Source organism: Podarcis bocagei (assembly GCF_964188305.1).
Source record: "Podarcis bocagei genome assembly, chromosome: 18".
Taxonomy (NCBI): Eukaryota; Metazoa; Chordata; class Lepidosauria; order Squamata; family Lacertidae; genus Podarcis; species Podarcis bocagei.
The window spans coordinates 2,680,963-2,707,293 of record NC_138144.1 but is presented as its reverse complement, the minus strand read 5'-3'; the positions used below and the strand labels follow the sequence as shown (position 1 = coordinate 2,707,293).

At 48.8% G+C, this 26,331-nt stretch overlaps 1 protein-coding gene across 1 annotated transcript; it reads left to right on the top strand.

Moving 5' to 3' along the window:
- The first annotated feature begins 1,184 nt into the window (after positions 1-1,184).
- On the top strand, positions 1,185-26,068 carry PWWP3A (PWWP domain containing 3A, DNA repair factor). Its single transcript, XM_081177749.1, has 15 exons — positions 1,185-1,343; positions 3,560-3,690; positions 5,035-5,126; positions 5,629-5,723; positions 8,109-8,909; positions 9,983-10,093; positions 12,914-12,984; positions 13,098-13,174; positions 14,273-14,333; positions 14,493-14,568; positions 16,449-16,499; positions 22,108-22,202; positions 22,263-22,598; positions 23,768-23,856; positions 25,093-26,068. Exons 2-15 carry the CDS (start codon positions 3,634-3,636, stop codon positions 25,181-25,183), a joined length of 2,103 nt encoding a protein of 700 aa, XP_081033875.1. The 5' UTR covers positions 1,185-1,343; positions 3,560-3,633; the 3' UTR covers positions 25,184-26,068.
- The last annotated feature ends 263 nt before the right edge of the window (positions 26,069-26,331 follow it).

Below are 26,331 nucleotides of genomic sequence, written 5' to 3'. Positions count from 1 at the left end.
TTATTATTATTATTATTATTATTATTATTATTATTATTATTATTATTACTATTATGAGCCTGGTCTTGGCTGAGGAGGGCGGGGTATAAATATAAATTATTATTATTATTATTATTATTATTATTATTACTATTATGAGCCTGGTCTTGGCTGAGGAGGGCGGGGTATAAATATAAATTATTATTATTATTATTATTATTATTATTATTATTACTATTACTATTACTATTATGAGCCTGGTCTTGGCTGAGGAGGGCGGGGTATAAATATAAATTATTATTATTATTATTATTATTATTATTATTATTATTATTATTATTATTATTACTATTATGAGCCTGGTCTTGGCTGAGGAGGGCGGGGTATAAATATAAATTATTATTATTATTATTATTATTATTATTATTATTATTATTACTATTATGAGCCTGGTCTTGGCTGAGGAGGGCGGGGTATAAATATAAATTATTATTATTATTATTATTATTATTATTATTATTATTATTATTATTATTATTATTATTATTATTATTATTATTATTATTATTATTATTTGCGGGCAGGGAGGGTCTCATCCTGCGTCCCACATGGAGCTTCAAGCCACCATGACAGCGTTAAAAAAGGTAAAAGCGTTTCCCTCAGAGGGCGAAAAAGGCGGGAAAGTATAATGATGACGGAGCGGAGCGGCCGTGCCCAATCAGAAGCGGCGGCGCAGCCGAACGGCGCTCCGATTGGCCGGTGTTTCTCAGCCCGCTTTCAAAGCGCGTGCTTTGACCGTTGGTCAAAAAGAGCCTCCTCGCGCCAGGAAGGGGAAAGCGCAAGCGCAAAAGCCGCAGACTTCGAGGGGCGGAGCTGGAAACGGGAACTGCCCTCCCGCCGGCGAGTGACGTCACATTCTCCATCCTGATTGGCCAGAGAGCATGAAAGAAACCTTTTCCGCATTTGCACTCAGCTCTTCTGGAGGCGGAACGCAGACAAGCCGCCGCCATGGCGACCCCATAAACTCCTACCGCGTTCTGATTGGTCGCTCGCGCATCTCGCGGGAGTCGAGGCGATTTGGTGAGGTAAGCCGGGAGTCCGTGGGAAGTGGGAGGGAGCGGGTGAATCCCTCGCGCGGATTGGCTGGGCGGAGAGAGGGGAGGCGGGGCAAGGCAAGGAAGCCTCCAATCAGCGGCGACGAAGGGAGTAAGGAAGAGGGGCGAGGGGCGTGGCCTGTCAACCTCGCGTCGACGACCAAAAGGGAAGAGGGAAGACGGAACCCCCTCAAAACCTAGACGGTCCCGAGGCGTGGCAGGTTCGAATCCCGCCTCCCCAATTCCCCGCTTCGTTGTGAGGGGCCTGAGGTAAATAATGAATTAATAACAATACTGTAGTTTAAAAGGAATTCGCCAGGAGGGAGCTGTTGGTGACGAAAACCTATGACTCTATTATTATTATCATTCCAGGAAGTGAGAGTTCCCCATCCCATAATACGCCCCTCGACCCTCACGCAGCCCGCCAACCTCACCCCCTGAATGGGGTGGCTGAGGTACCTGTCTCAAGAAAACGTGGTAAGGGGGGGGGCTCAAAGAAAATTGGGTGGGGGGGACTGAAATCCCCTCCGTGGGGATTTTATTTTTTATATATTAGATATTTTATATATATATTATATATATTATATATTATTTTCTATATTTTTTATATATTTTATATATATATATTATAATGATTTTATTATTATTATTATTATTATTATTATTATTATTATTATTATTATTATTATTAATTAGATTTAGTATTGTTATTGTTTAGTTGTTTCGTCGTGTCCGCCTTCTTTTATGGTCCAGCTCTCACTTCCATACATCACTACTGGGGAAACCAGAGCTTGAACTACAGTGGTACCTCGGGATACATACGCTTCAGGTTACAGACTCCGCCAACCCAGAAATAGTGCTTCAGGATGAGAACAGAAATCGCACAGCGGCAGCGGGAGGCCCCATTAGCCAAAGTGGTGCTTCAGGTTAAGAACAGTTTCAGGTTAAGTACGGAGCTCCGGAACGAATTAAGGACACTGACAAACTGGAACGTGTCCAGAGGAGGGCAACCAAAATGGTCAAAGGCCTGGAAACGATGCCTTATGAGGAACGGCTAAGGGAGCTGGGCATGTTTAGCCTGGAGAAGAGGAGGTTAAGGGGTGATATGATAGCCATGTTCAAACATATAAAAGGATGTCACATAGAGGAGGGAGAAAGGTTGTTTTCTGCTGCTCTAGAGAAGCGGACACGGAGCAATGGATCCAAACAACAAGAAAGAAGATTCCCCCTAAACATTAGGAAGAACTTCCTGACAGTAAGAGCTGTTGGACAGTGGAATTTGCTGCCAAGGAGTGTGGTGGAGTCTCCTTCCTTGGAGGTCTTTAAGCAGAGGCTTGACAACCATATGTCAGGAGTGCTCTGATGGTGTTTCCTGCTTGGCAGGGGGTTGGACTCGATGGCCCTTGTGGTCTCTTCCAACTCTAGGATTCTAAGTACTTAACCCAAGATACCACTGTATACAGACCTTTGTCGGCGAGGATTGTCCTAATACATATACTTTTGTTGTTGTTTAGTCGTGTCCGCCTCTTCGTGACCCCCTGGACCAGAGCATGCCAGGCACTCCTGTCTTCCACTGCCAGTTTGGTCAAACTCATGCTGGTCGCTTTGAGAACACTGTCCCACCATCTCGTCCTCCGTCGTCCCCTTCTCCTTGTGCCCTCCATCTTTCCCAACATCAGGGTCTTTTCCAGGGAGTCTTCTCATGAGGTGGCCAAAGTAATTTCCAGACTGCTGTCACCATCTGCCGTGATCATGGAGCCCAAGAAAGTAAAATCTCTCACTGCCGCCATTTCTTCCCCTTCTGTTTGCCAGGAGGTGATGGGACCAGTGGCCATGATCTTAGGGTTTTTTTGATGTTCAGCTTCAGACCATATTAAACTCCATGGACAATAACAACACAAAAAAATTTAAGGGACGCAGGAGGTGCTGTGGTCTAAAGGACAGATCATGAAGCTGAGGCTCCAAGACTTTGGCCACCTCATGAGAAGAGAAGACTCCCTGGAAAAGACCCTGATGTTGGGGAAGATGGAGGGCACAAGGAGAAGAGGACGACGGAGGACGAGATGGTGGGACAGTGTTCTCGAAGCTACCAGAATGAGTCTGACCAAACTGCAGGAGGCAGTGGAAGACAGGAGTGCCTGGCGTGCTCTGGTCCAGGGGGTCACGAAGAGGCGGACACGACTAAACAACAGCAACATACCGCCCTTAATCAGGTCATAGGAGAAAAAAACAGTCAAAGGCGCTTTATTGCGCTGGTGGGAGATATCTAGGTTCATTTATTACTGATATTATCATTATGAGGTTTGATGAGAGTCTTGATGGGCTGGCCTGATCCAGTTACACTCTTCTTAGGTTCTCCATTGGACGAGGCTTCTTTTCACAGAATTGGAGAGTCGGAGGCACTCCAAGCGTCGCCTAGCCCCTGCAATGCAGGAATCGCCGTTTTACAAGCGAAGGCGCGCTAATGGGATATTTTGTCTTTTCAGATCCTTGAACCCTGGCGGTCACCAGCCCTCGCCTCAAATCCTCGCTTGCCTGCTATCCTCCATGAACGGCAACCATGAAGAAGGCAAAGTACATCCTTTGCACGTGGAAGAAACGGTGGTGGCCTGCAAAGGTGATATTAATTTGAAAAGCTGGGGACCTTTTTATCTCCTTTCTGTTTGCTCTGCTCCCCATCTCTACCAGTGGCTGCTATGGGAAGGCGATCTGTATATCAGTATACCTGAAGGAGCGTCTCCACCCCCATCGTTCTGCCAGGACACTGAGGCCCAGTGCCAAGGGCCTTCTGGCGGTTCCCTCACTGCGAGAAGCCAAGTTACAGGGAACTAGGCAGAGGGCCTTCTCGGTGGTGGCGCCCGCCCTGTGGAACGCCCTCCCATCAGATGTCAAAGAGAACAACAACTACCAGACTTTCAGAAGACATCTGAAGGCAGCCCTGTTTAGGGAAGCTTTTAATGTTTGATGTATTACAGTATTTTAATATTTTTTTGGGAAGCCGCCCAAAGTGGCTGGGGAAGCCCAGCCAGATGAGCGGGGTGTAAATAATAAATTATTATTATTATTATTATTATTATTATTATTATTATTATTATTATTACTACTACTACTACGCCATGTCAGGATGTTGGAGGAAGTTTAGGATAGCCATGGTATTTCACCCCGAGGTATAGCAGGGAGTCTCTGGCAGCATTAATGGGTTGTCCCACCAGCAGGCCTCCCCCCCACTTGGATCAGGGCCCAAGCGGCTTCCTGCGGCCCCTCAGCCAATTTATTTATTTAAAGGTGTTTCTTTATTTAAAGGTGAACCTGCTTTTGCCAACTGGGGCTCCTTCAGGAGAAAGGGCGGGTTATAATCCAATAAATTAAAAAAATCAGATATGTCTCTTCTTCTTATCTGTTATTTATTGAATTTATATACCGTCCTATACCCAGAGGTCTCATGGCGGTTCACAGAAAAGGAAAGGAATAAGAGAAAAATATTAAGACTGAAATCCTGAGCACGTTTATTTGGATGTAAGTTCCACGCAAATAAATGTGGAATATCAGCATTAAGTGAACTGTGTCCTACAGTTCCCTGCATTGGAGTTGAAATTAGCTTGCGCGCAAATGGTAACGGCGATGACAATAGCGCAGAGAAAAAGAACACAACTTACGTTTTCACTTCCACGTTAGGCCTGGGTACCCACAACACTTCCAGGATCACTTAAAAAAAAAAAAATCCACAATTTTCAAATAGACGCATAGGCACCATTCTGTGACCCCCATTGCTATTCCAGAATTAAATGTTCACTCTTCTATTTCAAGTGATAAGATTACTTAAAGTAAAGGTAATTATTCACCTCTATTATTAGTGGGACCCCCATCTTTTTCTTGTATTTTCACCGTTCTGTTTTGTTGAGACCTGCCCTGTGGGACCTTAAAGTTAAAAAAATGTACGTTGCGTTCCTGAATCCTTCAGGTTTTGTCCGCCGGCCGGACTTCCAGAAGGCGACAAGATCCGAAGAGCACGCCGAGAAACCTTCTGGTTGAAATTTTCTGCCTGAATAAACAGTTAAGTTGCATGTCCAGCATCTCAAGCTCCCTTGTTGCAGCTGACGCTGCTGGACGGGACTACGGTATGGTGGGGGTAGGCATGCAGGTGGCGCTGTGGTCTAAACCACTGAGCCTCTTGGGCTTGCCGATCGGAAGGTCGGCGATTCGAATCCCTGCGCTGGGGTGAGCTCCTGTTGCTCTGTCCCAGCTCCTGCCAACTTAGCAGTTTGAAAGCACACCAGCAGAAGTAGATAAATAGGTACTGCTGCGGCGGGAAGGCAAACGGTGTTTCCTTGCACTCTGGTTTCCGTCATGGTGTCCCATTGCGCCAGAAGCGGTTTAGTCCTGCTGCCCACATGACGCGGAAAGCTGTCTGCGGACAAACGCTGGCTTCCTCGGCCTGAAAGCGAGATGAGGCCTCAACCCCATAGTCGCCTTTGACTGGACTTAACCGTCCAGGGGTCCTTTACCTTTAGCTTATGGTGGGGGTGTTTAACCGCTTTCTCTCACTTCTTAAAAGGATTGTTGTATGCCACGCAGACGTCAAACCTTTGCAGGAGGAGGACATCAGCAGCATCGCCTCTCGGTTAAGTGGCCAACCCAGCGCCTCAGAAGGTAACCCCCGGGGCACGACCTGAGTTCAAGAGCCTTCTCTCCTCCCATCTCTTCCAGTGACTGGGATCCAGAATCATTTTATAACGATGATGATGATTTATTAGATTTATATACAGTGGCCCCTTGGTTCTCCAACATGCTACATTCTGGAAGTTTGAAAACCAAAGCGCGGCTTCCGATTCGCGCAGGTGCCCCGGGAACAACAGCTGACAGCCGCGTCAGACGTTCGGCTTCCGAAAAAAGTTCACAAACCAAAGCATTTACTTCCGAGTTTGTCGCGTTCAGGTTCCAATTTGCTAAGCCATTTGAGAACCAAGGTTCCACTGTACCACCCTTCATAAAAAGATCTTGAGGCAGTTAACAACACAAGTGAGCAACACGAATAAATAGTTAAAGCAGGGGGTGGAAATAACCCCTTCTTCCCAAAAACACATTTAAATGCCTGTATAATAGTAATCAGGGATGCGGGTGGCGCTGTGGGTTAAACCACAGAGCCTAGGACTTGCCGATCAGAAGGTCGGCGGTTCGAATCCCCGCGACGGGGTGAGCTGTTGCTCGGTCCCTGCTCCTGCCAACCTAGCAGTTCGAAAGCACCTCAAAGCGCAAGTAGATAAATAGGTACCACTCTGGCGGGAAGGTAAACGGCATTTCTGTGCGCTGCTCTGGTTCGCCAGAAGTGGCTTAGTCCTGCTGGCCACATGACCCGGAAGCTGTACGCCGGCTCCCTCGGCCAGTAAAGCGAGATGAGCGCCGCAACCCCAGAGTCGGCCGCGACTGGACCTAATGGTCAGGGGTCCCTTTACATTTATAATAGTAATCAGCACAAGGCCTGGTTGAACAGTACCTTTTCCGCCTGCTGTCTAAAAATATACAGGGGTGTGTGTGCCTTCAGAAGCCTGTACACAGTGGTACCTCGGTTGTCGAATGTAATATGTTACGGAAGACTTCTGAAACGTCCGACAACCAAGGCCCAAAGGGCGGTCAGCAAAGTCAGTGGAGAAAATTTTAAAAAACCACAGCGGAAGCCGTTCGACTTCCGAAGCACGTTTGAAAACGGAAGCATTTACTTCTGGGTTTTTGACGTTTGGAAACTGAAACGTCCTGTTGTGCCAGAAGCGGTTTAGTCCTGCTTCTTGGGCTTGCCGATCGGAAGGTCGGCTGTTCGAATCCCCACGACAGGGTGATCTCCCATTGCTCTGTCCCAGCTCCTGCCAACCTAGCAGTTCGAAAGCACACCAGCGCAAGTAGATAAATAGGTACCACTGCGGCGGGAAGGTAAACGGCATTTCTGTGTGCTCTGGTTTCCGTCGCGGTGTCCCGTTGCGCCAGAAGCAGTTTAGTCCTGCTGGTCACATGACTAGAAAGCTGTCTGCGGACAAACGCCAGCTCCCTCGGCCTGAAAGCGAGATGAGCACCGCAACCCCATAGTTGTAGTCGCCCCGTAATCGCCTTTGACTGGACTTAACCATTCAGGGGTCCTTTACCTTTACCTTTTACCAAGGGTGGGGGCTATTGGTCCTTTGGGCATAGCCAAGCTGGAGGTCCAATCCAGCGAGGAGGGGAGGAAAATAGCTGCAAATCTCTCCTCTAGTATTTCCATCTGGTTACGATGGTCTCGTTTGTATTCTGCCCTTTCCCTCTGCAAGCAGCCCAGAGAGGAATGACACAGGACTGGCCAGGGTGGGGGTAGTTGAGGGCAAACTCAGCTTCTGAGTCATTTCGATGCATCTTTCGACTGGATTATTGTAACTCGCTCTACGTGGGGCTGTGCTCGCGACTGACCCAGAAACTCCAGCGGGTGCAGAATGCCGCGGCGAGACTCCTTACGGGGTCCTCGCTGCGGGATCACATTCACCCAGTGCTATACCAGCTGCACTGGCTCCCGGTGGAGTACAGGATCAGGTTCAAGGTGCTGGTTTTAACCTTTAAAGCCCTATACGGCCTAGGACCCTCGTACCTACGGGACCACCTCTCCTGGTATGTCCCACGGAGGACTTTACGGTCTTCAAACAAAAACATCTTGAAGGTCCTGGGCCACAGAGAGGTTAGGCTGGCCTCAACCAGAGCCAGGGCTTTTTCGGCTGTGGCTCCAATCTGGTTGAACACACAGGAGACTAGGGCCATGCGGGACTTGACATCTTTCCGCAGGTCCTGCAAGACGGAGCTGTTCCACCAGGCCTTTGGCCAGGGCACAGCCTGACCCCCTCCTTTGGCAATCCTCACAGATCTCTAGCCCAATGGTTGCCCTGAACCTGATTTGAACTGATTTTATAATGGAATGATTTTAGAATGTGGTATCATTTTACTGTTGTTAGCCGCTCTGAGCCCAGCTTCGGCTGGGGAGGGCAGGATATAAACAAAATTCTATTATTATTATCTCAACAGGTCAGAGCAAGAAAAACCGCAAAGTCATAGATGAGCTGATCTACCGGCATGCTCTGCGGAAGGCACTGGATATCCTGAGCGGAAACTCCGTCTCACCCAAGGGGCGGAAAGGAAAAGCGTCACCCCGGAAGGTCACCCCCGCCGGAATGTCGCTGGGGCGTCCACCTAAGTGTCGCCAGCTCCAGTCTCCAAGGGACCCGCACGAGGGAGAAATCAGTACCGTCGAGTGTTGCCTCGGCTCCAAGGCATCTCCCATCTCTAAACCACAACACTTGGGGGAGGCAGCTGGCCAGAACTGCTCCTTTTCCGAAGCAGCAACGACCGCCACCCCCCAGAAACAGCAGGAACCGTTGCCCAGATCTGACGCTGGCCGGAGGCAGCTGCGGTCCTTTAAGGAGAGGGGCGAGGGGCGCTGCCAGTCTCGGGGCAGGTCTGGCAAGGGCAGCGGCTTTCCCTCGCCAAACAGAACGAGCACCCCGGCGGCCGCCTCTCGAAAGCCCCGGGCCAGGTTCGCGAAGTCGGGCGCGGGGCCCGGGGTGCGGAAGAAACTGCTGGGCTCCCCCGCTAGGTGCCTTTTGGCTGAACCAGCCAGTGGAGAGGAAGGAGGGAGATACAGCAGAGGCCCCAACGGCAGCAGGTGCCCGAAGGGAAGGCGGCAGAAACGGAGTCGAGGGAGGAGGAGTCGTCCGGGGGACTTGAAGTCCTCTGCAGAGTCTCTTTCGGGAGGCAAGGCGGGGCAGAGGGAGGATGCGTCCTTCAGCGTGAAGCAGTTCCAGCTTCTGGATTCTGAAGATGAAGAAGGTACCGTATTTTTCGCCCCATAGGGCGCACCTAGTTTTTTTTTGGGGGGGGAATAAAGAAAAAAAATTATTTCCCCCCCAGGTGCGGGGCTGGGGCGGGGGAAGCCCGATCTTCCCCCGACCCCAGCCCCCAGAACAGGCTGCTATCCACAGGGATGCAGGCAGCTCTCCGCAAGCCGTGGGAGCCGAGCGCAAACTCCCGCGGGCTTCCAAGGCTTGTGGATAGCTTCCTGAAGGCTGGAGAGCGAGAGGGGTCGGTGCGCACTGACCCCTCTCACTCTCCAGGCTTCAGCGAAAGCCTGCATTCGCCCCATAGGACGCACACATATTTCCCCTTCATTTTTGGAGGGGGAAAAGTGCGTCCTATAGGGCGAAAAATACGGTAGCTTGCGTGCTTTGGCAGGGCGGAGGAAGGTGTTTGTGTGTTGCAATGGCGTTGATCCTAGAATAAAGGAATTGTAGATCATTGTCTAGTCCAACCCTCTGCAATGCAGTAATCTTTTGCCCAGGGTGGGACTCGAACCCACAACCCTGAGATATAATAATAATAATAATAATAATAATAATAATAATAATAATAATAATAATAATAATAATTTTTATTTATACCCCACCCTCCCCAGCCAAGGCCGGGCTCAGGGCGGCTAACAAGCAATAATAAAAGCAAGTTGAATGAATACATCTTAAAAACAAGATTAAATATTAAAATGCAGCCTCATCACAGGAGGAGAAAGGAAAAAGAAAGAGGGGAGGGGGAGGGAATCAAATTGGCTCCAAGCCCAAAGGCCAGGCGGAACAACTCTGTCTTACAGGCCCTGCGGAAAGAAGTCAGATCCTGCAGGGCCCTGGTCTCATGAGGCAGAGCGTTCCATGAGGCAGTCTCCTCCAGCACCAGAATTCAAAAGCATCCATTCTTCGGCCATCAGCCTTCTTTATGGTCCAGCTCTCACTTCCATACATCACTACTGGGAAAACCAGAGCTTGAACTATACGGACCATTGTCGGCAAGGTGATGAAGATCTCAGTACTCTGTAGTAAATGCTGAAATTGATTAACGCCTTTTCCTCTGGACAGGATTCGCACCTGCCTCTTCCCTGCGGCTTAGCCCCGTTGGGAGGTACAGTCACAGCCCAGCTTCCAGGGATGATGAGGATGAGGAACTCCCAAGCATCCTTTTGCACCCAGGTGAGGCCCGTTCTCCATCTTTCAGCATGGCCCAGCCGTGCCGGCGTTTTTCCGAGCCCAATCTTAACCTTTTAAAGCCGGCGCGGGGAGCGTTTGGCCTTTGGCCGCCAGCCCAGTGAGGTAGGTCAGGCTGTAAGGTGGCGATTGGCGAGGTTCACGCCTAGGGAGCTGCTTACAGCCGAGCGGGGATTTGAACCGCGGTCTTTCTCAGGTCCTAGTCCAGGCAATGAATGAATGAACGAATCTTTATTTGCATCGGCCATAGCAATAAAACAACAGTACAGTGGTGCCTCGCAAGACGAAAAGAATCCGTTCTGTGATTCTCTTCGTCTAGCGGTTTTTTCGTCTTGCGAAGGAAGCCCATTGACGGATTAGCGCTATTAGCGGCTTTTAGGGGCTTATCTGCTGATCAGATCAGCTGATAAGCGGCTTAGCGGCTTAGAAAAAGGGGGGGAGGGGAAAAAAACAGCAGGAACTCGCAAGACATTGTCGTCTTGCGAAGCAAGCCCATAGGAGATTCGTTTTCTGAAGCACCTCTAAAATGGAAAACTCTTTCGTCTAGCAAGTTTTCCGTCTTGCGAGGCATTCGTCTTGCGGGGCACCACTGTATGATATACAAAGAATAGAAATAAAAAGTCAGTTATATAAAATACATTTTGGGGTTTTGAATCAATAGTCAAATGGTGGATCTTGTTCCAATTGCCCCAGCGAAAAACCTTGCCACCTTTGCTGTCACCTGCTCATCTTGATCTGACACGGTGGCAGTGGCTGGGTGACCCAGAATGGGCAACAAAAAAGGGGGTGATAATCTCATTCCTCAAGTCTTTATAAAGGGTGCAAGCCAGAAGGGCATGCGCCACCGATTCGGGACTGCCATCTCCACAGGGACAAAAGCGTTTTTCATGTGGAATCTGTCCAGCAATCTGTAACCACTACCCCACACCTCCTGAGAACCAGTCAGAACCCTCTGTAATATCTCCCCTGGCAGGATCACAGAATCTCTTTTTTTAAACAAAACTTTTATTTATGCCATTTTAACCGCTTCTGTACATACATTGAGGGACGCGGGTGGCGCTGTGGGTAAAAGCCTCAGTGCCTAGGACCTGCCAATCGAAAGGTTGGCGGTTCGAATCCCCACGGCGGGGTGCGCTCCCGTTGCTCGGTCCCAGCGCCTGCCAACCTAGCAGTTCGAAAGCACGCCCAGGCGCAAGTATATAAATAGGGACCGCTTACTGGCGGGAAGGGAAGGTAAACGGCGTTTCCGTGTGCTGCGCTGGCTCGCCAGATGCAGCTTTGTCACGCTGGCCACGTGACCAGGAAGTGTTTCCAGACAGCGCTGGCCCCCGGCCTCTTAAGTGAGATGGGTGCACAACCCCAGAGTCGGACACGACTGGCCCGTACGGGCAGGGGTACCTTTACCTTTTTATACATACATTGTACAGTACCCATCACTTATCTCTTTTGCTAAAAGTTCCCCATCCACCTCTCTGTGGCATTGAGGGGAAATCTTGATCTGATATTTCAACCCATTGCCGTTTCAAGTCTTCCCTTTTTTGATAAAAGAGGCACACATGTAAAGGGGTGGGTGCGTTTCTTATCAGGGCACCCCAATCTGATTTGGGCCACGTTTCAAATCCAACCCTGGTTTGGTCCAGATCGCAAAAACTAAAATGGCGTGGCTTGCCCCGTGGTGACGCAGCCCGCTAACGGTCAACCTTCTCCCTCTGATAGTTGTCTCTGCCTCGGCCCAGTATACCTGAAGGAGCGTCTCCACCCTGGAAACTGGGGTCCAGCTCCAAGGGCCTTCTGGCGGTTCCCTCACTGTGATAAGTGAGGTTACCGGGAACCAGGCAGAGGGCCTTCTCGGTGGTGGCGCCCGCACTGTGGAACGCCCTCCCATCAGCTGTCAAGGAAATAAACAACTACCTGGCTTTTAGAAGACATCTGAAGTTTTTAATATTTGATGTTTTATTTTTAATATCCTGTTGTGAGCTGCCCAGAGTGACTGGGGAAACCCAGCCGGATGAGTGGGGTATAAATAATAAATTACTATTACCATTACACCTTTCTCTCCACTGAGCACAAGGTGGTACACCTTGTTTAGTCCTCACAACAACCCTGTGGGGTAGGCCAGCCTGAGAGGCATAGCTGTCAAGCGTCCCGTATTTGGCGGGACAGTCCCTTATCCCAGCGCCGTGTCCTGCTGCTGTCCCTTATTGACGATGTCCCTTAAATTTCCTGGGTTTCCAAGGAAGCAGCTCCTCTCCCTCCCTCCCTGCCGGCCAGGGAGGAGGGAGGCTCCAGCTGTGTTGCTTGGCTGCGTTGCTCACCCAATAAGGAGTCTTAAGAACGACCGGGGGGTGGAGCTTGCATGCCTTGTGCCGATCAAATCAGCCGCGTTGCCTGGGGACTCGCCTTTGCTCAGCGCTTCCCAGCGGAGAGGTGACGGTGGTTTCCTTGCTGCGTCCCCTTTGCCGGGTTGCTGCGCTGTGGGAACCACCGCTTGAGGCTTCGTTTGGCTGCTGGCTGGGCTTTCTGCCTTTGGCTCGGAGGGGCTCAGAAGTTGAGCATACCTGTGCTCCGAAAATCCCTTATTTTGGCTGCTGATCCCTTATTTTCGAGGCTGCTGGTCCCTTATTTACAAATCTGTAAGTTGACAGCTATGCTGAGAGGCGGTGGCTGACCCACAGTGGCGTTCCGAACCCTGGTCTCCCAGGTCCTAGTCCGATACTCTGACCACTACACCACACTGCCTTAACCCGGCAGGGAAGGGAAATTCCCCGTTCCGGCCTCCAACCTCTGTTTCCGTTCTGCCTTTAGAGCCCTGTGCCATCAAAGCCGGGATGCTGGTTTGGTGCAGAATGCCAAGACAACCTTTTTGGCCTGCAGTGGTAAGAATAAAAACGTTCTGTCTTGTTGCATCTTTGCGGAAGGCGGCTGTTCTCCCGGCCTTCCTGCGAGGGGATGGGGTAGGCATGAAACAGGGGTTTTCTCTTCCCGGCAGGTGAAAAGAGTGCAGCAGAAAGCCAGGAAAGCCAACGTCATCCTCATCCAGGACACTTTGAGCGTGAAATCCAAAGGGTAAGTGCAGCTTGAATGCAGTCCCGGTCTGGCTTCTGATCACCCATTGGCTGAGCTGCTCTGATGCCCGGCATGTTCACAGAGCTTTCTCTAAATTGCTCCTACAGGCAACGGCAGAAAAAAAAGCTACTTATTTCTGCTCTCCTTTCTCAGCAAGGAGTGTTGGGTGTAGGTCTGAATTCGAAAACCTTCTCACCCATTGCTGAATAAATAGTAACAACAACAACAACAACAATAATAATTTATATCCTGCTCTCCCCAGCCAAAGCCGGGCTCAGAGCGGCTAACAACAGCAAAATGATACAACATTCTAAAATCATTTCATTATAAAATCAGTTCAAATCAGATTAATGGCAACCATTGGGCTAGACTTCTGTGAGGGTTGCCAAAGGAGGGGGTCAGACTGTGCCTTGGCCAAAGTCCTGGTGGAACAGCTCTGTCTTGCAGGCCCTGCAGAAAGATGTCAAGTCCCACAGGGCCCTAGTCTCTTGTGACAGAGCGTTCCACCAGATTGGAGCCACAGCTGAAAAAGCCCTGGCTCTGGTTGAGGCCAGCCTAACCTCCCTGTGGCCCGGGATCTCCAAGACGTTTTTGTTTGAAGACCCTAAGTTCCTCTATGGGACATACCAGGAGAGGCGGCCCCGTAGGTACGAGGGTCCTAGGCCGTATAGGGCTTTAAAGGTTAAAACCAGCACCTTGAACCTGATCCCGTACTCCACCGGGAGCCAATAATTTTTGGACTTGTTGTTTAGTCGTTTAGTGGTATCCGCCTCTTCGTGACCCTATGGACCAGAGCACGCCAGGCACTCCTGTCTTCCACTGCCTCCCGCAGTTTGGTCAAACTCATGCTGGTAGCTTCGAGAACACTGCCCAACCATCTTGTCCTCTGTCGTCCCCTTCTCCTTGTCCCCTCCAGGGACCAGTGTGGGTGATTTTTAGAGAACCAAAGGGGGAGAGCCCAGAAAACCATTGGGGAACCACTGACCAAAACGCTTTGCTTCTCTCCAGCATCTAGCCATCTGTGTTCTTGCGGCCGTCAGTAAGATTTTTCCACTTGCTAAGCCGTCGTATCCCTTTCCCTCCACCTTCCCCCTGCAGCTTCTGCACCTCGTTCAGAAACCTGAAACACTACGAATGCAAGGAGAAGGGAAAACTGATAGTAAGTTTTAAACGGCAAAGGTGTGAGCTTCGGGGGGCGGGGGGGCATGATCCTTGGTCTCCGCTCTGCATTTGTGTCTTCCACAAAAAGCACTGCTTGTGTTCCCCAGGGGAGATAATATTCTGTTTCCTTTCCGTTTTGCAATGATTTTGCCCCCAGGCCAGAGCCAAAGAGAGTCACCCTCAAGATATCGACTGGTGCATCAAGTTGATAACAGACTACCTAGTTCGAGTAGGTAAGCTTAGCCAGAGGAGTGGGGCTGGGGGGGGTGAGGAGTGTCCTCTTTTTCCAGCAGCAAAAGAACTCTGTACAGTGGTGCCCCGCAAGACGAATGCCTCGCAAGACGGAAAACTCGCTAGACGAAAGAGTTTTCCGTTTTGGAGGTGCTTCGCAAAACGAATCTCCTATGGGCTTGCTTCGCAAGACGACAATGTCTTGCGAGTTCCTGCGGGGTTTTTTTTCCTCCCCCCCTTTTTCTAAGCCGCTAAGCCGCTTATCAGCTGATCCGATAAGATGATAAGCCGCTAATAGCGCTAATCCGCTAATCCTTCAATGGGCTTGCTTCGCAAGACGAAAAAAACGCTAGACGAAGAGAATCACAGAACGGATTCTTTTCGTCTTGCGAGGCACCACTGTATTCTGTTTCTTCCTGTGCTGGTCCCGTGGGTTACCCAAGAGGCGAGGTCGAAGCCCGGTCTGTGGTCAAAGGAGCAATGTGGAGGCAGTCCATAGTAGCTGAAGCCGGGTGCAGGGCAGGGAGTCGGGTGAAGTCAGGAACAGGAGCCAAGGCGGATGAGGAGCTCAGGCAGGAAAGCAGGACAGGGTTCAGGCAGGAACTAGCAACCAACAATGTTGCTCCCGCAACCTGGGACTGGGCTGACTGGCTTTTATCTGCCCCAAGGCATAGGGCGGCCCCGGTCCACAGGTGACTCGCTTCTCCTGGCCTGGAGGCAAGCACTCCTCCTGCGGGAACTTAGTTCCCTCCGCCTCTCTGCCCTGAGCCTCTGCAGCCCAGGAGAGACTGGAGGGTTACCGGACCCAGAGGCAACCTCAGCTTCCTCTGACGGGGCTGAGAGTGGAGCACCTGCAGGCAATGGGTCCTCCGTCACCTCAGGAACCAGAGCAGACTCACCTGAGGACCCAGCACAGGTGAGGACCCTTCAGGCTCATGCCCCAGCCCCGGGTCAGTTGGTTCTGGAGGCGGGGACTCCTGTGCAGGCTGGGATCCCTCAGGTTCAGCCTCCGAGTCCGAATCCCAGGCCATCACACCTCCTGTCTGCAGCTCCATGTCTTTCTCTTTATTTGTTTCATAAAGCCCCCTATAGCTCTTGATTGCATAAAATCCGCCGCAGAGGCGCCGCACAAAAGGGAAGGGAAGCTGGGAGGGAGGAGGAAGAAAGCAAGCTCTTGTAATGGCCAGGTTGGGCGAGTTCAAGGGGAGGAGGAGAGGGAAGCAGATACTCTCTCAGCAGAGCCAATGAAGCCACATGAGAGACCCATCTCTCTTCCCTCCCCCCCCCCCCCACTGAATAGCCTCGTGGCTGTCAGTAAGTAAATAAGAGTTTATTGTACAGTGGTACCTCGGTTTTCAAGCCTCTCGGGAGCCAAACGTTTTGGTTTTCGAACGCCGAAAACCCGGAAGTAATTGCTTCCGTTTTCGAACGCACCTCGGAAGCCAAACCACTTCCGCTGCGTGTTTTTCAATTTTCCCAGTTGAACTTGTAGCCAGCCCTTTGCGCCTCGGTTTTCGAACGTTTTGGAAGTCGAACGGTCTTCCGGGACGGATTACGTTCGAGAACCGAGGTTCCACTGTACCAGCCCGAAGGCCATGACGAAACCGTACAAACGCCATCAGAAGAAAATATATACTGTACGAATAAGCCATCAGAACCATATATTGCAAGGGAGACTGTAAAGGGAAACCTGGTGGCGTTTGGTAATGTTAGAGTGTGACAAAGAGACAGTGCAGAAGTTCACTCAATGTATGACCGCTCAAGCCTTGCTTTTAAATCCATGGTCGGCTTGGGAACAAAGTTCTGCGACGGCGTGACGTAACTTGAAATCTCCAAAATGGGATTTAGTCGAGAAACCTTCCTCTTCTCTTCCTGTCCCCAGGCTGCGAATCTTTCACGGGGTCCTTCCTGGAGTATTACGCCCACGAGATGAGTGAGTAGTTCATTGCCTATTAAAACGCGCGGCTTTCATTAAGTTTCCTAAGGAAGGAAGAAAATCAAAGAAGGTTTCCTTTGCATGTACACACAGCCAAGACCTCACTGTCTCCCAATTTAATAATAATAATAATAATAATAATAATAATAATAATAATAATAATAATAATAATATTAATATCTTTATTGTCATTGCCCCCTTCGGGGACAACAAAATTACTTGACTGCTCCATAAAAACACTAATTAAACAATACAATATCATACAGCAAGGGAGATTAGATGACTTTCAAAGTCCGGGCTTCCCATTCAGGGCCGAGATCGCTCTGGAGAAGAAGCTGTTCTTAAGACGGCTCCTTCTTGTCTTCATCGTCCTGTATCTCCGTCCCGACGGCAAGAGCTCGAAGAGACAGTGACCAGGATGCGATGGAACTTTTACTATGTCCAGTGCCTTCCTATGGCACCTTGTGGCATAAATCTGCTCTAAGGTGGAGAGTGGGCAGCCAACAATGCTCTCTGCTGCCTTAACAACCCTGCACAACCCCATCCTGTCCTGGGTAGTACAGCTTCCGTACCACACACATAAGCCGTAAGTGAGCACGCTCTCAATGGCACAGTGATAGAAGGCAAGCAGCAGTTTCTGCGGAAGATGGTTTTTCCTTAGTATTCTCAAAAAGTACAGTCTCTGCTGCGCCGTCTTCACAAGCCCCCTTGTGTTGACACTCCAGGACAGATCCTCTTGTAATTCAATGCCCAGAAATCTGAACGTTGCTACCCTCTCCACACAGACCCCATCAATCCAAAGTGGCTGGACGTTGCTCTTCTGTCTTCTGTCTCTCTTTTGTTTTTTTAAAAGTTCCTTTGGGGGATTGGGGGTCTGTGGCTTCTTGGGACGTGGATCTGCAGTAGGTGTTTTCCTTCTGGCGAAGTGAGACAAGTCCTAGCCACTGTCAGTCTCCTCTCCTGCAAAATGGGTACTGTCCACGTGTTTCTTCTCCATAGCGTGTCCCTTCCTGTCCAGTTTCGATGTTTCACCGGAGGGATGGGGAAGGAGGAGCATAATATTTGGCCCTCCTTTGTGTGCCTCCTCCTCGAAAGGTCCAGAGGGTGGCAACACGAGAACGGGGCCTTCTCTGCAGTGGCTCCCCGTCTGTGGCATGCTCTCCCCAGGGAAGTTCGCCTGGCGCCTTCACTATACACCTTTAGGCACTAGGCTAAAACGTTCCTTTTTAACCTGGCCTTTGGCTGACCTGATCAACACCCCATAACGTTACTGTATTTTTATTTTATATATTGTGATTTATTTATTTTTTGAACCACCCTGAGACATCCGGTATAGGGCAGTTTATAAATTCAATAAATGAATGATTTTTTGTCCATAATACCTGAGAGAAAGGCGGGCTCTTTTCTCTGCCTTCCCGCAGAAACCGTTGGCTTTTTGCAGTATAGTGACGCTGCAGAGAGCTTGCTGGGGAGATCGTGCATTAAAAAGAAAGGACTCAAAAAGTACTTAAAGGTTTTAATAAGAAAAACAAAACTCCATTTACTCTAAATATATTAACAAACAAACATGACCCAACCACCAACCCATCCCCCAGGGTAATGGGAGAGCTAGGTGCTGCTCCTTATATACTCTACCCAAATGCTGACACGCCTTAATCAAATACAACTCAGCAGCACCTGCTATGTTTCACAGCTGTAAAGCTGGGTCTCGTTATCTTGCTCTGGCCCTTGCTCCGGCCCCTTAAAGACATACACATGGAGTGGAACAATGATGAACCTTTACATTTAAAGAAACCATTCAACATTTCCCCTGCGGTTCATCATTGTGGAACAAAAACATAAAGCATACTTTGTACATGTTTTTCATGTGTGATGTAAACTGCAACCAATAATGTTTGGTATGTTTAAGGTACATTACCACTCTCTTAAGAGCAGAGAAACATTGCATAGTGGGCTTTTCCACACTGTGAAGCATCTTTTAACAAAAGCTTAACTGTTTCATATTTTACACTTGGTGAATAGCACAAATCATAATCTTCACCTGGAATTTGTTGAAAGCCCTTAGCAACTAGTCTTGCCTTGTACCTTACAACTTCATTTTTGTCATTCATTTTAACTCTATAAACCCATTTTGAATCAATAAGTCTCATATCTGGGGTTTGTGGTACAAGAGACCAAGTGTTATGCTCCTTTAAAGAAGCTATCTCAGAGTTCATAGCTTTATACCAATTTTCAGCTTGGTGCTTAGGTAAATTCTGAACATCTTTGTAGCTTTTTGGCTCAAAAATCACCTTATTGGCATACACAGTATTAAAATGTTCATCTGCAAATCGTTGTGGCTTCTGCCTCTTTCTATCTGAACGTCTCAGTCCGGAAGGAGAGTCAGACTCCTCGGACTTAATGGGACTCAGTGAACTACTAGTTTCAGGTTGTAAATCATCACTGTCAGACTGAAGAGGTGCCTGTAGGCTAAGCTCACGGTCAGAAAACTCAAGAGAATCTAACCTCCCCTCAGGTGCCTGTGCCTTTAAATCCTCAAACAAATTATCAGATCCAACAGGCTTTTTGTCTTTTTCCATTAATTCAGAAGCACCATTTCCTCCTGCTGCTGCTTCTTCTACCTCTTCTTCCTCAGTATCATTTATACCATCAGTATCTTGGAAAACAGCAACCCCATTCCAATTTACAGTTTGTATCATGCTTCTGGTAATATGAAATTTGCCAGTTGCTGGTATGTAAATTCTGTACGCCCCCTGCTGGTAGCCCATTAATTTTCCCTGAACACTACGTTCACCCAATTTCTGCTTAGCGGGATAATGCATAATTACATCTGAACCCCAAATGCGTAGGTATTTCAGATTAGGGCGTTTTTTAAACAGCTTCTCATAGGGGGTGACATCTAAACCAGAATGATAACTGCGATTTCTAACATAACAAAAGGCATTGAGTGCTTCAGCCCAAAACGCTTTGGGCAGATTAGCATCGTGCAGATAAGTTTTAACCCCTGCCTGCAAGTCACGCTGCACAACTTCAACAAGCCCATTTTGCCAGGGACTTCGGGGGCAAGATAACTCATGAGTAGTCCCCTGTGCTTCCAGGAATTTCTCAAAATCCTCAGAAACAAATTCCCCACCCCGGTCAGAAAACAGGTTCTTAATTGGTTTGTTAAAGTGCGTTTTTACCCAGTTGCAAAAAACCTTGTACTTCTCAAATGCTTGGGACTTCTCAGCTATTGCATAAGTCCAACAATATCTACTATACTGGTCTATGAGAGTAAGCCAGTACTTAGAACCTCCTAATGATGGTGGGAGTGGCCCAACTAAATCACAATGTACACGCTCAAATGCCTCAGTTACTTTTCTATCTGAGCACCTGCCCTTGCGTGCAACCTTAATCTTATTCTTGCAACAGGATAGACACTGCATAAAGAATTTACATGGTTTTAAGTTGAGGCTATTGACAATATTCTGTGTCTTAATTACATCAGCAAAATTCAGGTGTCCCAGAATTCTGTGCGCCTCGTGGACACACCCAGAATGTGGCCTTACATTCCTCAACCCCTGGCTTGACTGTGCTGCTCTGCAATTTATAGGCGATTGGGAGTAGGTTCGAAAATACAGTCTATATAAACCATCAGATTCCCGGGCATATAATAGACGTTTGTTCCCCTCGAAAAACTCACACATTGACTTTAAGAAACGCACAGTTATGCCTTGATGAGCAAAACATCTTACTGATAATAAATTGTCCACTGACGGGCAGTAAATGCAGTTCGCTATTGTAATGTTTAAAGAGTCAAGTTTAACAGTACCCCTGCCAAGCGACTGCAGGACTTGTGAATTGGCTAAATGTACATTACCAATTTCCTCTTCGAAAGAAATAAACAAGCTTCGATCATTGCAGACGTGCTGCGATGCTCCTGAGTCGATAACAAAAGACTTCCACTTGGCATCTTTAATTCTTTTACGATCTTTAGTCCGAGCGTGAAAAGCTCGCGGCTCGTTTCTGTCCTTACGGTACGATGTCGGCTGCTGGGCTGACGACCGTGATTGACGAACAGAAACAGGCTTGGGAGAACTTTGCTTTCTTTTGGATCTGCAGTCCCTTGCAAAATGTCCTTGCTTATTGCAGAACCAACAACGCTTTGCAGCTTTAAATGCAGTTGTATCACCACAGGTTTGCATATGGTGTTCCTCATTCTTTCTGGAAACAGGAGTGCTTATGGCACAAGCCTCCCTTCTATCCAACTCGCCCATTAATCTTGCCGTTACCCCTTCCACAGTTAATTGTGCTGGTGGAACGGCAGATATCTGGCTAGCTATACCATCAAAGTCCTCGTTAAGGGAACAAAGGATGATAAAAACATACTGAATATCAGGTATCTCCATGTCCCTTCGAATTATCTCGCCGCGTATTGCCTCCAGACGTCTCAAGTGTGCTGCCAAATCACCACAAGGCTGCAACTCCGTCTGGTACAACTGCTTCAAAAACGTCAATGCAGACGCTGACTCTTTTCTAACATGCACTGCTGCAAGACTGTCCCACATTTCTTTGGCAGTTTTCTTATTTCTTATATAGACTACTTGCTGGTCGCTGACTGCCAAATTAATTATCGCCCTGGCTTTTGCATCTCCTTTCGACCAAGCATTAGTTACAGGGTTAGGAGGGTCATCAGTTACATAGGTCCATACTTCTCTAGAGGTCAAAAGCGCCTCCACCCGAAAAGACCATAAACTATAGTTCTCATCTGTTAGCTGTGGGAAGACCAGAGCCTTCTCAGCTTCAAGAACCCGGTCAACCATTCTGGAACTCTTCCAGACCCACAAAAACTACGCTAACAGGAGAAGGAGTTTTCAAACCTTTCTCAGAGTCCAAAAATATGCAGTCATCCACTCAGCAGCTGGGCCCATAACCAAAGATGTTGGCTTTTTGCAGTATAGTGACGCTGCAGAGAGCTTGCTGGGGAGATCATGCATTAAAAAGAAAGGACTCAAAAATAACTCAAACAAGGTTTTAATAAGAAAAACAAAAACTCCATTTACTCTAAATATATTAACAAACAAACATGACCCAACCACCAACCCATCCCCCAGGGTAATGGGAGAGCTAGGTGCTGCTCCTTATATACTCTACCCAAATGCTGACACGCCTTAATCAAATACAACTCAGCAGCACCTGCTATGTTTCACAGCTGTAAAGCTGGGTCTCGTTATCTTGCTCTGGCCCTTGCTCCGGCCCCTTAAAGACATACACATGGAGTGGAACAATGATGAACCTTTACATTTAAAGAAACCATTCAACATGCCTTATGGAATTAAACATATTCATTCCATAAGGTGAAGATTTAAGGATGTTAATGCTTAAGTTAAATCTCATAAGAATTGGGATTTGGAAAACCGTTAAAAAGACACGCAATGAAATTCAACCAAGGGGAAGCGAGGAAGTCACTTAACAAAGTTAATAAGTGTAATTTTCAATAAGGCTCTGATTTATGTTTGTTTGTCTTGTGTGTTTGTTTGTCTGTTTATAATATTGTGAAAACCGATAAAAAAAATTGGGGGGGGGGAGAAACCGTGACATTGCCGTCTGCTTTCCTCCCCCCGAGGCTACTCCGTCCGAACAGGCGTCCTCCACAAACCGCCGCAGGAGAACTTTCCGGAGGCGGAGGAAGCGGACCTGGGCAAGTCGCCGTCCGAGCCGCCGCAGGAGAACTTTCCGGAGGCGGAGGAAGCGGACCCGGGCGAGTCGCCGTCCGAGCCGTCGCCTGCTAAGCCCCCCAGGAAAGTCCTCCCGGACCGGGCTCGGGCCGCCCGGGACAAAGCCAACGAACGCATCGTCGAGTTCATTGTGAAGTCCAAGGGGGCGGACGACCACCTCCGCTCCATCCTAAGGAGCAAGAAGCCGTCGCGCTGGCTCAGGGACTTTGTCGTCGCCCGGCCGTACCTGCCCTGCATAGAAGTTTACCTGGAGGACGACCACCAACAGGAACTGGTTCTCAACTACCTGCGACGGGTTTACCAGGAGGCAGACCCCAAGGTGCTACCCAAAGTGAGCAGGGACAGTATCAAGTTCATCTTGGACGTCTTGTTCCCCGAGGTAAATCACAGCCTTTTTTTTTAAGGAGTTGGGACACAAGGAGCTGCCTGAACTGGTGCTACCAGCACTTGCTGGCAGCAGCTGTCCGGGATTTCACAGATTCCCTGAAAATGCTGCCACGGACCGGACATGGGATCCTTTGTTGTTGTTGTTTAGTCATGTCCGCCTCTTCGTGACCCCCTGGACCAGAGCACGCCAGGCCCTCCTGTCTTCCACTGCCTCCCGCAGTTTGGCCAAACTCATGCTGGTAGCTTCGAGAACACTGTCCCACCATCTCGTCCTCTGTGGTCCCCTTCTCCTTGTGCCCTCCATCTTTCCCAACATCAGGGTCTTTTCCAGGGAGTCTTCTCTTCTCCTGAGGTGGCCAAAGTCTTGGAGCCTCAGCTTCAGGATCTGTCCTTCCAGGGAGCACTCAGGGCTGATTTCCTTCCGAATGGAGAGGTTGGATCTTCTTGCAGTCCATGGGACTCTCAAGAGTCTCCTCCAGCACCAGAATTCAAAAGCATCAATATGGGATCCTTAGTGCCACGCTACTAAGCTGCGGTTCTCCCCCTAAAGACTAAACTAAGATTCTAGCCCTAACGATTTTGAATAAGGTGCCGATTTTACACAAGGTCAGTTAGATCCTCGGTCAATATTGCCCACACTGGCTGGCAGCGGCTCTCCAGGGTCTCAGCCCTACCTGGAGATCAAACTTTCTGCATGCAAAAGGGGTGCTCTAACCACTGAGCCACAGCCCTTCCTTTGCATTCCAGAACCCTTCATGAATGTGTCAAACATAAAAAGGTAAAGGGACCCCTGACCATTAGGTCCAGTCGTGGCCGACTCTGGGGTTGCGGCGCTCATCTCGCTTTACTGGCCGAGGGAGCCGCTGTACAGCTTCCGGGTCATGTGGCCAGCAGGACTAAACCGCTTCCAGCGAACCAGAGCAGTGCACGGAAACGCCGTTTACCTTCCTGCCAGAGTGGTACCTATTTATCTGCTTGCAATTTGTGCTTTCGAACGGCTAGGTTGGCAGGAGCAGGGACCAAGCAACGGGAGCTCACCCCGTCATTGCTGGGATTCGAACCGCCGACCTTCTGATCAGCAAGTCCTAGGCTCTGTGGTTTAACCCACAGCGCCACCCTGTGTCAAATATACTTGTAGATTTTCTTTCTCTTCGCCCCCAGGCCATCATCTATGCCATTTCAGCCGTGGACCATATTGACTACAAGAAAGCGGAAGAGATATACTTGAGAGGGCCTCTGGTGAGCCAAAGGTAACTCCTTCCATCGCTTCTTATCTATAACGGCTTTGGGGAAACTTGCAAAAAAGGGCGAGAATGCCCTAGTATTGCTGGGTTCCCCCTCTAGTTGTGGTTGGCTTAAAAAAAAGGTAAAGGTAAAGGACCCCTGGAGGTTAAGTCCAGTCAAAGGCGACTATGGGGTTGCGGCGCTCATCTCGCTTTCGGGCCGAGGGAGCCAGCATTTGTCCGCAGACAGCTTTCCGGGTCATGTGGCCAGCAGGACTAAACCACTTCTGGCGCATGACGGAAACCAGAGCGCACGGAAACACCATTTACCTTCCCGCCACAGCAGTACCTATTTATCTACTTGCGCCAACGTGCTTTCGAACTGCTAGGTTGGCAGGAGCAGGGACCGAGCAATGGAAGCTCACCCCGTTGCGGGTTATTCGAACTGCCAACCTTCCAATCGGCAAGCCCAAGAGGCTCTGATGTTTAGACCACAGCGCCACCCTGCACCCCCAGTTGGCTTAATCATACAAATGTTTTCCACAAATGCGTCTGTGGTCCGAGCAATTCCGGTAAAGAAAAAGCAGCACTTCTGGCACTTTCCTCCCTGCAAGAAGCCGAGGTTGCAGGGAACCAGGCAGAGGGCCTTCTCGGTGGTGGCACCCACCCTGTGGAACGCCCTCCCATCAGACGTCAAGGAAATAAACAACTATCTGACTTTTAGAAGACCTCTGAAGGCAGCCCTGTTTAGGGAAGTTTTTGACGTCTATCGTGTTTTTAATATTCTGTTGGGAGCCGTCCAAAGTGGCTGGGGATGCCCAGCCAGATGGGCGGGGTATAAATAATAAATTATTTTAAAAAATAAGAAATTGTCCAGTAGCACCTTAGAGACCAAGTAAGTTTGTTCTGGATATCAGCTTTCGTGTGCATGCACACTTCTTTGGACGACTTCATGCATGCACACGAAAGCTGATATCCACAACAACCTTACTTGGTCTCTAAGGTGCTACTGGACAATTTCTTATTTTTTTTAATTTATTTCGACTGCGTCAGACCAACACGGCTACCTACCCGAATCTAATAAATTATTATATCATCCCAAACGTCCACGTCTTTAGCAAAATTTAGTCTGCTGTTGCTGCGGTATTGAAGACGAGCCTCCGTTAACTTCTCCACACATTACTGTATTAATTTTTGAATCCATGAGCTTAGATTTTGTTGCGTGTCCCCCGCCGACCCCTTTTCTGTCTCTTTCTCCTTCAGGGAAAGAGAAATCTTCGAGGAAGAAATCCTAGAAAAGAAGAGAAGGCGCAATCTGCAGAGCAAGAAGCCTTCTCCGGAAGCCAGCCTATGAAGCCTTTTCCCCTCGTCCCCGTCCCGGGGGACACAGAACGCGTTCTACATCAGACTTGTGACATGAAATAGGAAATGCGTATTCTGTATAGGACACGAGAGCCTTTATTTTTAAATATATATATATCTGTATCAAATATACTGTAAGATGTACATGTGATACCAGAATCACGACAAGCCCGTCAGGGCAAACTGGACTTTTGTGGCAGTGAGACCCTCTCTGTTTCTCTGCCTTGAGAGCAGCCCAAAAATAAATAATAATATATCAGTGTTTGTGACGCCCTGGGTGATGGCTTGTGCAGGAACCGGTGGCGCTTTGAGACAGGACTTACTCCCCTGGTGCCAGCAAACCCAATGTTTTGAACTACGGCCCCAGACTGATGGGAGTTGCAGCCCAAAACATTTTGAACGGATGTCTGCCCTGCCAGCTCCTGCTCCACGTCTCAGTTAACGCTGGAAGCAAAAAATAAATCAAAAACGCGTGTGTTCATTGCTCATAGGAAACGCTTTTACCCCTCTCCCCTTTTAAATGGCCTCCAGAGGCTTCTCTGGATCCCAAAGAGGAAAAAACGTTGCTGTACATTCCGCTGTCGTCGTCTGAAATCCCGTTCGCCCTGCTTTTGGCAAAGGTTTCAAAAGCTGGAGGGGCATAAAATCAGGGACTTTTGCTTCCCCAGGAATCACCTCAATTAGGTTCACAGTCTTCCATCCCCATTATGATTTTTAAAACCCAGCCGGCGTGGGTGTTATTAATTTGATGAGAGCTAAAACAGCCTTAAACCTTCTTCCACCCGTACCGAATCGTTCCATCCTTTCTCCATCTTTTAAGCTTTCCGCGCAAAAATCTCTCTTTTTTTTAATCAAACAATAAAACTTCTCAAAACCACGACAGACTGGTCTCTTGCGTCCTTTGGAAGAATTGCAACGCTGGACTGAGCAACCGTCGAGCTGTTTTCTCAATAGTTTCTTTTTATTATTTTTAATAGAGGGGTTCTTTCTCTCTCTTTTTTTTGCAAAAACAGCAGCGAGGGACACAGATAGTGTTGCATCCTGGAAGTTTGCAGCTTGGAAATAATCATAAATCGCTTCTCCGGGCTTCTGAGAGGAGAGCTGGCAGCGAAAGCCGGCAAGGGGCGTAGCGATAACACA

What these genes read in the sequence shown, in the direction of transcription:
- PWWP3A (XM_081177749.1), top strand. Translation starts at nt 3,634, where the DNA reads ATGAAGAAGGCAAAGTACATCCTTTGCACGTGGAAGAAACGGTGGTGG. An exon ending in GTATTACGCCCACGAGATGA is followed by an intron (nt 16,500 to 22,107) that starts GTGAGTAGTTCA and finishes CCTCCCCCCGAG; the next exon opens with GCTACTCCGTCCGAACAGGC. An exon ending in GCAAGTCGCCGTCCGAGCCG is followed by an intron (nt 22,203 to 22,262) that starts CCGCAGGAGAAC and finishes CCGTCCGAGCCG; the next exon opens with TCGCCTGCTAAGCCCCCCAG.